Source organism: Corythoichthys intestinalis, chromosome 11 (assembly GCF_030265065.1).
Source record: "Corythoichthys intestinalis isolate RoL2023-P3 chromosome 11, ASM3026506v1, whole genome shotgun sequence".
Taxonomy (NCBI): Eukaryota; Metazoa; Chordata; class Actinopteri; order Syngnathiformes; family Syngnathidae; genus Corythoichthys; species Corythoichthys intestinalis.
This window is the reverse complement of record NC_080405.1, coordinates 11,616,013-11,626,949: the sequence shown is the minus strand read 5'-3', so window position 1 is coordinate 11,626,949 and position 10,937 is coordinate 11,616,013. Positions and strand designations below refer to the sequence as shown.

Here is a 10,937-nt window from a genome sequence, read left to right as displayed (position 1 = left end):
TAAAATTATCACGTCACTCATTTTGACTCATTGATTTTCCATGAAGGGGTTGGTGAAAGCAACACCTAGCTACACTGCAAAGCCACTTTCTGAGATGATTAAAATATGTGCAGTTTAAATGTGCCCCGATCTTAAATTAAAACTCCTAAATGTGGTGTGCAGACTACCTCAATCCTGGAAGTCTTGCATTGCCGAGCTACCACCTCTAGAAGACGCTCTCGCCCTGTGGGGACGAGTCACACCAAGGGGTTCGTTTTTTCGATAGGGTATAAAATGGCATTAGGCTCCATAAAGCATGAACTACAATAAAATACAACTTTTCTGCTGAATATAGGGTCTTTTAGCCCTTAATACCGCAAGAGTCATGACAAATCAGGGAATTTGTAGTTCATCGGCGGTTGGGACTTATCCCATGGAGCCTAATACTTCATGTTCCCCAAACGTTAATAGGCCACAGAATTAGGTACAAAATGACCAATTTAATGACCAATTTATTGAGCTTAACTAAATCGTTCCAGAATTGGAAGACACTTTCTGTCTCCACCATTGTGAAATTTTTCATAGGCCTATTCCACGCCAAAATACTGCATACTGTATATGGATCTTTTGTTGTTGTTATTATTATTAGTGGGTGCCATTTGGACGTAACAGAGTGGATGCTAATAGGCGGGACATTTTGTGCTAAAGTTAGCCCTTAGCCTAGCTTTGCTAGCATAAAAGCTAACATGACTTCGAATACTTGATGAGAAATATATAATTTTTAGGGCTGTTAAACGATTAAAAATTTTTATTGAGTTAATCACAGCTTTAAAATTAATTAATCGTAATTAATCGCAATTCAAACCATCGATTAAATATGCCATATTTTTCTGTAAATTATTGTTGGAATGGACAGATAAGACACAAGACGGATATATACATTCAACATACTGTACATAAGTCAAGTTATAGAAATTTTATATTAAAACCCATCTTAATGTTTTCGTTTTAATAAAAATTTGTAAAATTTTCAATCAAAAAATAAACTAGTAGCTCACCATTGTTGATGTCAACCCATAAAATCAGTCGCACCAAAACGCCAGCAGAGGGAGACAAAAAACACAAGTAACAAGTGGACATGACACTGCTGTCATTTTAATCTGAGCGGGGCATGTGCGGTAATTGTGTCAAATATTTTAACGTGATTAATTTAAAAAATTAATTAACGCCCGTTAACGCGATAATTTTGACAGCCCTAATAATTTTTCAAATAAATCTTTTGAAATGGTTCAATTAATTTCACTGATATATAGCTTCGACAGAGTGGACACATGATAAACAACCACACTGAACGTATTTCATAAAACTGCCAAATCTGAGGTTTAAAGGAGGTAAAAAATAAAATTGCTTACCACAGATGAATTTCCCGCTGCTGGTGTTATCGCAGAAGAGTGATGTCATTAATAAATTTTTTTTTTTCTTAAAGTGACACCAACAAACAGAGAGGACAGTGAAATTGGGGACAAACAGAAAACTTTTTTTTTCTTCCAAAAGAAATCATCCACATCACATGATTAAAGATAATTATTTGGGATTTTTTTTTCCTACTTTATATTAGTTATGTATAGAATAAATCTGAATGAAACACACTGGCGGCGTAGAAAAATTCCATCACAACCTTTTACCAGAAGTAGGATAAATTTAAAAAACATATTAATATTAATAAATAAAATTTAGAGGAAATAAATTCCAAAACTACCTTTTACCAGAAGTAAATTAAGTAAAAGTAAAAAAAAAAATAATAATAATAATAATAAATAAATGAATCAAATTTAGACGTGTGTACTATTGAATTTATAATGGAGGGCAATTGATAATGCACCCAAAAAATAAGTTGAATGTTTGCTGGGTGAGACGGGATGCCGTTGTGTGAATTTTTTTCCAACTTTAGCGAAAATACAGCCCAATATATACTGTGGACACAAATGGCAACCTATAAAAAAAAAAAAAAAAAGAACCGTATTGAACAATATAGCCTACATATAATCAGTGTTGTTAATAACGGCGTTACAATATAACGGCGTTACTAACGGCGTTATTTTTTTCAGTAGTGGGTAATCTAATTAATTACTTTTCTCATCTTGGCAACGCCATTACCGTTACTGAGGACGGAAAGGCATGCGTTACTATGCGTTACTATATTGGTCGAAAAGTCTGAGGGAGACGGACTCACCGAGACGACGGAGCAGGAGTATGGAGGAGGCAAGAAAGTTGTGACGCCGAGCAAACGCGATGCTAGGTAGCTCCAATAATACATGTTTGTTTTTTTTTTTTGTTTTTTTTTTGTTTTTTTTCCCAATAATACATGTTGTAGCTGATAGCTAGTACAAACTACGCGCGTATGTTATGGAAGATATGGTAGACATGATAGATATCACATGTACTGTACATAGATATAACTAGATGCAAAATGACAGACATGGCACTAAATGAGTTAGTAGACAGCCGCCATCTTAAAGCAGTACTTTTTAGGACGGCTCTGTTGTAGAGAACCTTCCTAGCGAACCTAAGTAACTTTTTAACTTCAAAATCTTGACTTGAATCTATCTTTAAATGATGAAACAGTTTTAAAACTTTCATATGTCGAAAGTAGAGAGAAGGGAACTAATGCAATAATGGGAGCAATTTTAACAACTTTTAACAGCTGATTCAGGGTAAAGGGTAAATTAGGGTAAAGAATTGGGCTCGGGCCAATTGTACCAAAAACCTTCACAAAAAACTTCACATAGTGTGGCCAATGTTTTTTTTTTTTTTTTTGGGAGGGAAAAAAAAAAAAGTAATTATCACCAATTACTTTGCCAAGTAACTAATTACTCTTACATTCAGGTAATTGAGTTACTAACGCAATTACTTTTTGGGAGAAGTAATTTGTAACTATAATTAATTACTTTTTTTCAGTAAGATTAACAACACTGCATATAATTACTTAGTTTCATATAATGTGCTTGTGTAATTGTGTTATTGATTGGAACTAATTTATTGTGATTTTTTTTCTTTCTACTTAAAGAGATACTTTGCATGTGCACGATCCAGTACAGGCAAAATATTAGATTTATACAAAGAAACATTTTGAATGCTTGTCTGTTTTTGTCTGTTTGTAGGTTTTACGTGCAATTCCTAAAACTTTTGTTTATTAGTTTAGTCTGTCTCTTGCTAACAATCCTGTTGGTAAATCCTCCTGGAATTTGTTTTGTCAAAAAAGACAATACGGTCTGGTTTTCAGATTATTTCATAAATTAAAGTGTGCATGTTCACCTCAACAAATTGGTCACCAGATACCTCAGCAGTGTGAAGATTGTTAAGGAAGCCAATCTTGATTTTACCGCCGTCCAAATTAACAGAGGTCTAAAAATGAAAGAAAACAGTTGTATAAAGGAAAATCAAAATGTATGATGTAGTCATCCTGATAGATGTCTATCACAAAATCTTCATTCTGCAAATCGGCAGGTGAGACCTGGCACAGAAAATAAAATGACTCCGTGACTTTTTATTTTTTACATACACACATTATTTATACTTGTTCTTACCAATAGCTTGCAGGAACTCTTTTCACCTCTTCAGGCTCTCCAGCACATATTTCACCACGAAAGACACGATGAAGTCGAGTGCACCATCAACTCCATGTAAACCACAAAGATGTATGAAGAGTTGTCTATTGACATTTTTCCAACCTTGATAATTGTTGTTACTGTGAGAAATCTTACCATGATTGATAAATGTGATGATTAAAACATTATGGCTATGATTATAGTTAAAGGTCGTTTAAACAAATGTTATTTCACCAGTGAATATAAACTGGTAGGCCTTCTCAAAAATCAGCATGCAAGAAACTCCCTTCCAAAAAAATTGATGAGCTGTTGTAATGTGTTCGAATACAAAGAGCATACACCCAGCCTTAGTTTACAGGTTTATTTGCCAATGGCACATTATAAAAAAAAAATAATAATAATAAAAATACATATTTTTTACAATTCAGTGTGACAAAGCAAAACTATTTGTTGGTACATTAAAAAAAAAAAAAAAACTATAGCTTGGAAGTTTGTTTTGTGGCATCAGTATGGTTCAATGCGAGTCAAACCAGCACCAATAGCAATAGTCAAATAATATGCACAGTAACAGACAAACCTAACAAAAAATGCTTCCAGTAACGTGTCACTCAAATGTGGTTGCTGCAAAATGCAACACTGCCCCCTAGAGGAAATTCAACACTAAGTCAAGTCACACATTAGTCAAAAATACAGTGGTGTTCACCCACAAACAGTAATAACTGTGTTCATCTCAGACGGGGGGTAAAAAATGATATTGCACCTTTGTAAGAAATTGATCGAGACCTGTGCAATGAGCAAACTGACATCTATTTGGTATGAGAGTCCCCCCGAAAAAAAAACAACAACTTAAAAGTATGTAAAACTGTACCTATCTTAGTGAAAACCCTTCTACATCAGAAGACAAAATAACTAGTTGCCAAGTAGAACATCCACAACAGTTGGGTCAACAATATGGCATGGGTTGGGCGCAAACAACCATGTGAGGTGCTGCCACAGAGAATCTGGATGCGTTTAAATGAACAGGAAGCGGGAAATGGGAGCTTTAGAAACATGGAACGCAATTACACACGACTGAATGCAGATGTTTATGTAGCAAGCGGGGGCAGCCAACTTGTTCTTCTATGCAGATTTAACAAATACTCACTTTAGAGGGAATACAGCACTCTACCCTAATCAATGTATGAAGTACTACCGCATTAGTAGGCAGATTTTCATGACTGAGGATTGAGGGGTAAATGGATTTTTGTAGCAGTTTTTTTGTTGAAGTTTTGCCGACCCTGCCTAAAAGTATTCTAGCACAGTATAAAGACTACATTTGGCCTGGAACCCTAGCCTGTATGATGTTTGTGTTCTAGTTCGGTAGAAAATATAATACAAAAAAAGGTATAAAACTGAAGTTATAAATAAAAGCTATGGCCTGTTCCAAAGTAATATTCAAGTAATCTTGTTCAAGTCCCTGATACTTAAGTGGTTCATGTAAACATTAACACAGACACAGAACCAGCAGTTCATGAGAAGGCAGCAGCATTTCTTATGTACAGTATACCACTTCCATGTCTGCATCCCCGCGCTGGTCCACCCACATTGAAGCTTTGACGTCGGCATTAAAACTCGAATCGCCCTGCGCACGCTGCAAGGCTAGACTTTGGAAGGAGTTATTCTTGAATGGAGGGGTGATAAAGCGGGCCAGTGCAGGCTTTTTTTTCTTTTTTTTTTTTTTCCTGTCGACCTCACCTGCTGTGCACAAAACAAGGAATTCTCCACCCCTCCGGGACTAATGCAGTGAGGAATTCCCAGAGGGGGCCCCTTCAGGCCTGACACCACCCTACATGTGTTTAATCAATGTTTGCTGGCATTCGGAGCACGCGCATCCTCAACATGGGACGGACTGAACATGGAAAGAGCTCTCCATTGCTAGCTCCATTTCCTCACAAAATGTTATTTTAGTAGAATTAAGTCTTGTAAAAAATATATCATCAAAATAGCAAAATATCATTTTCACAGCTTTGTTGCATTGCGCACTTTAAACAAAACTTGGCACTGCTTTTATCTCATTCACAGTGATGACAAGCGATCGTTAACGAGTCTGTAGAGACGCCGGTCATGTCAAAGTGATGACTTCCACCGAGTCTCTCTTGTCTTTGGACCTCTGCTTGCGTTTGAGATGTCTCTGTGAGAGAGAGGGGTGGGCGGGGCGTGCCGATGGTGTCGCCATGCCGACGGAGAGAGAAGAGAGATCTGCGAGAGGAAGCAGCGGCGGGACGTGCTCCCGCCGACGTTCTCTCTCCGTCTCCTGGCGTCACCTGTCAAAACAGCCGGCTGCAAAAGTGTGATGGGCCCCTAGGTAACCCCCGGTGTAGGCCACGCTCAAGCAGTGGTGCGCTTCCCCTGCGAGGGCCATCTGAACGGATATGGGGCTCTGGAGCGGCAGCGCGCGAGCCCCCGCCTGGAGGCCAGAGGTCAGACTTGAATAAGAGGGGAAGCCGCTCCCAGTAGTCAGGCAAGAAGCCCCACTTAGGAGCCCCATCCGGTGGCTCTGAAAAAAGTCTTGAGACACGCTGACCACTGGCCCTAGAGCCTGAGCGTCGGCTAGCGTTTGCAGCTGGGACAGGGAAGGGGAATGTTGGGAGAGGTTTGTGAAGCGGTCCGACTGAAAGAGCAGCTGTGGTGTAGTAGATGAGGATGATGAAGAGGGTGTTCTTTGAACAGCTGAAACCGGAGAAAGGTGAGAGCTTTGACCCTGAGACTGCAAAGATGAAGCTCGATGCGGAGGGGTGCACTTTGTTTTGTTGGCCTCTTTCACATCATTGTCGTGAGCACTGTGGGGGGAAAAAAGGTACACCTGAGTCCATTTCCAGAGTCAGAAAACTAAACAATTCATCTCCAGAACTGCCACAAGCAATCACACTAAAGAAAATGCACCTAGTGATATGTGCAAAGTTAAATACCGTAATTTCCCGAATATGACGCACACTTTTTCCCCAAAATCAACTTGTAAAATCACGGTGCCTATATATATATATATATATACATATATATATATATACATATATATATATACACATACACACCGTTTTTTGTTTTTTTTTGACACGGCCATGTGTTGAAGAAACGTATGCGGCGATCCGTTGCCGACCATTACGGTACTTGACATCACCATTTTGTTTCGGTAATACTTCACTCTGATCGGCTGAATGATTTCGTCTGTGTTAAATTCTGCTTTTTTCACTCTTCATAAAGCACAGAATTTAGCTTCTTGAACTCATTTGAGTCAACGTTTATTGCAGCTCCGCAACTCGGACCATAACAAACGTAACACAACACAGACTTCCTGTGTCCGTCAACTATATCTGTCCTTCGGGAAACTCAAACCCAAATAACTTTAGTTCCTATTGTTACTGTCGTGTCGACAGCGATGAGCTCTCTCGGATTTCCGACTTGCGTTCTCACTTTCATTTTACCGTATCAATCCCTAGAGCAGGGGTGTCCAAACTTTTTGCAAAGAGGGCCAAATTTGGTGTGGTAAAAATGTGGGGGGCCGCCCTTGGCTGACGTCTTTTATGTAGAACAATATATTTAAGCAAATTTTAGCAAGCCATTTTGTGTGTCACATAAGCTTTTTTTTTTTTTTTTAAATCCATAATTTCAACAATCTCACAACAAGCCTTTGTGGCATTCTCTTTCGATTCTCGGGCTCTTGTGAAATACTGCTGCTGTGAAATTAAACTAGCTTGAACTTGCTTCAATTTCTCGCTAGTCGCTACGCATCTTCCCTGTAATTTTGTCGTACATGTCAGTGTGTCTTGTTTGGTAATATCGCCTCACATTGAACTCTCTAAAAACAGTGACTGTCTCTTTGCAAGTGAGTCAGACAGTTGTTGCATATTTTAGTGAAGAAATAGTCCAATTTCCACCTATCCTCGAAGCACCAGCCGTCGCAGTCAACTTTTTTTGTTGATTGTCGCCATTTTATAATATTGGGAGTAAAGGGTCACACGGGGTAATGTTGCTTAGAGTGCTGCTGCCTTTTCGTGGGTAAATGAGGAGCAGCATTTGGTATGCAAGATATTTCATATGCTGGTAGCAGTAGTGCTGACCAATTTATTAAGTCTTTGTGTGGGCCAGACGTTATTGATTTTATGACAGAGGCTGGCGGCCGGATGAAATTTGACCACGGGCCGCATTTGGCCCCCGGGCCGGACATTGGACATGTCTGCCCTAGAGGAAACATTTATTCATCATGATGAAACGAGCAAGTTATACAGCAGCCTTTAAAAGAAAAGTCACATCTGTTTTGTTTTCTCCTGGATTCTGGTAAATTCAAGAAATTATCAGATTATTACCGTACATATTGTCAGTTTACGGTAATGTTTTGAACTACCAATGTGCTATGCTTGTGCTGTGTTTCACCAGTCAGTAAAATGACATTTCTGTATCTGTACACAGACTCTGTTTTCTTGTATTCTTTTATTTATTGGTGCTAAAATTAGGGTGCGCGTTATACACGGGTACAATAGTTTTCCCAAGATTTTACAAGTAAATTCGGGGTGCGCGTTATACACGGGTGCGCCTTATATTCGGGAAATTACGGTATGTATTTTTGTAAAAGCAAAGTATTAATAAAAACAACCATTTTGTTTTTGTCTCTCTTCTTCCTATTCCAGACACCTAATGCATTAAGTTTAACCATTTAGGTTTCAAAATGAATCATTGTTTTACACTAAAGTCTGTACTAAAATCATAATAATGTGACACTAAAATTACCTCTATATTTAGAGGCTTTAACATGGCAACAAGATAATTAATTTCATGCGGGAAAAATTGCCTTCCAGAAGTGAATTTTTAAATTTTGGAGGTACCACTCTTTACACTGAAAATTTATAACGTCTTAAACAGATTATTTTTCTTTAATCCAGGAAAATGATTTTCTCCATCTTGTTTTGATTGTTTTTACCAGATTAATGTATCAGATTATTCCACTAACTATAATATTATTGTGTTCTTATTTAGCCCATACATTCAAAAATGGGTAATTTTTCACCTAAATCAAGAAAAAATTGCTTTCAAATAATGTTTTGAACAATATCTCTTCTTGAATTCAGAACATTTCTGACAAACAAGCTTTTTCAAAAAACTAAATATACTAATTTATTGGTTAAAATAAATCTGTTAATCTTACTCCAAGCTAACTATTTTCTTATTTCAAGAAATCTGAGTAAAATTTACTTGAAGCACTGGCAGATAATTTCACGTATTTCTTGTAGATTATCACTGAAAACAAGGGAATTTAACTACCGTACTTTTCGGACCATAACTCACAGTCCCCCCCATAGTTTGGCTGGGGGTGCGACATACTCTGGAGTGACTTATGTGTGAAATTATTAACACATTATTACATCATTTCACATGTTATTTTGGTGTTTTGGAGTGACACTGATGGTTTGGTAAACTTGTTAGCATGTTGTTTGTGCTCTAGTTATCACAAATTCTCTTAATAGGCATGTTAGGTTAACATACTGGCCACATTCGCATTTCGTTGTTCATGCTTCATGCTGCATGCTTCATGTAACATTGTCATACGGTACACTTATTCAGCATGTTGTTCTCTATTGTATTTTTATTTTAAATTGCCTTTCAAGATGACGTATCTGTTCTATGTGTTGGATTTTATCAAGTAAATTTCCCCCCAAAATGAGACTTATACTCCAGTGCGGCTTATATGTCCCCCCCCCCCCCCCCCCCTCTTCATTGCGCATTTTTGGGCTGGTGCAATTTATACTCAGGTGCGACTTATAGTCCAAAAAATACGGTAGTTTTAAGGAGGTGTGTTCTTGCAATGTAGCCACTTTTAGACTTGAATACCACAACATTACCACATAATGTGACTCATAATCTACCCGGAATGTGCCTTTTTAACTTTAGACATAGGCCTGTGCGCCGACACATACCCGACAAGGCCGCTGTCAGACATCCAGAGCGCTGGTGTCGCCAATAAGTCATTTCTGTTTACTTTTTTTTACATTCCGCAGACTTACTGTACCTTCTCAATCAAAAAGGCTCAAACTCAGGGGCAGGCTCAAAAACTCACTCACTTTGTTTTTGTTAAGGGCAACTTAAATTGCTACCCCTCTGTTATTTAAGGTTGGATTGGCATTAAATTTGGTAGCCATTATTTTAGGAATATATAAGCAGCAATCCTCTGAGCATGATTCGTGTCAGAGCTGATTAATTAATGTGACATTGTTGCACAGATCACAAAACATTAGCTCAAATGCATTCCATCCAGCTATTACAAGTAAAATTACCAGTCTCTTACTAATGCCCAATATGGGAAGTGGGTCGTATTGAGTTACATTTACTCCGATACAGTTACTTGAGTAACCTTTTGAGGAAAAATATACTTCTAAGCATAGTTTTACAAAGCCAAACTTTTTACTTTTACTTGAATAGATTTGAAAAGAATAAACGCTATTCTTATTCCGCTACAACACTAGTTGTCACATGATGGATGCAAGTCAACACATGCATCTTCAGGTTCCATGAGAAAAAAAAAACAGGTGTCGGCAAGGGTTAAAGATATTAGAGCGCTTATTACACGTATGCATTTTGACCTTATTTTTCAAGTTTTGTGATTCTCTGATAATTGCTTTATATTGCAGGCCTTAAAGGGTTAATTACAATTATTTTTTGTCATATCCGTTTTTGAGCATGCTTGTTCAGGCTGCCTTTGTCCATTGAGCCCATTCAAATATTACGCATGCGCACTAATTCGCAGTCTGACACGCGCTGACCAACTGACCCGCATATGCAGAAGCACCAAAACAGATAATGTTGCCCAACAACAGCCCCAAAACATCACTGCTCTAGGGGAGATCTGTATGGAGGAATGGGCCAAAATACCAGCAACACTGTGAAAACTTGTCAAGAGGTACAGAAAATGTTTGGCCTCCGTTATTGCCAACAAAAGGTACATACCAAAGTATTAAGATGAACTATTGGTATTGACCAAATACTTATTTTCCACCATGATTTGCAAATAAATTCTTTAAAAATCAAACAATGTGATTTTCTGTTTTTTTTTTTCCACATTCTTCTCTCACAGTTGAGGTTTACACATGATGACAATTACAGGCCTCTCTAATATTTTCAAGTGGAAGAACTTGCACAATTAGTGGTTGACTAAATACTTATTTGCCCCACTGTAAATACTAGACATTAATAATCCCTTTTTAGTCTTATATCCTAGGTTTATATGGACTGATAGAATGCATACACGCACTGTGTGTGCATGACACACACACACATAAGCCTTACGTGTGTGCATCAGTTTGCCCCGACTCGGCCATGTAA

At 37.9% G+C, this 10,937-nt stretch overlaps 1 protein-coding gene across 3 annotated transcripts in view; it reads right to left on the bottom strand.

Annotated features, from left to right (window-relative positions):
- Window positions 1-3,526: 3,526 nt before the first annotated feature.
- The window catches only part of ccnjl (cyclin J-like), a 46,154-nt gene continuing 38,743 nt past the window's right edge, over window positions 3,527-10,937 (bottom strand). Inside the window, exon 5 of one of the 3 annotated variants that reach the window (XM_057850361.1) lies at window positions 3,527-6,406. In XM_057850361.1, coding sequence (XP_057706344.1) covers window positions 5,887-6,406 — 520 coding nt within the window. In that variant the 3' untranslated portion in view covers window positions 3,527-5,886. The remainder of the gene's footprint in view (window positions 6,407-10,937) is intronic. The other 2 variants (XM_057850360.1, XM_057850359.1) reach the window with 2 other exon arrangements.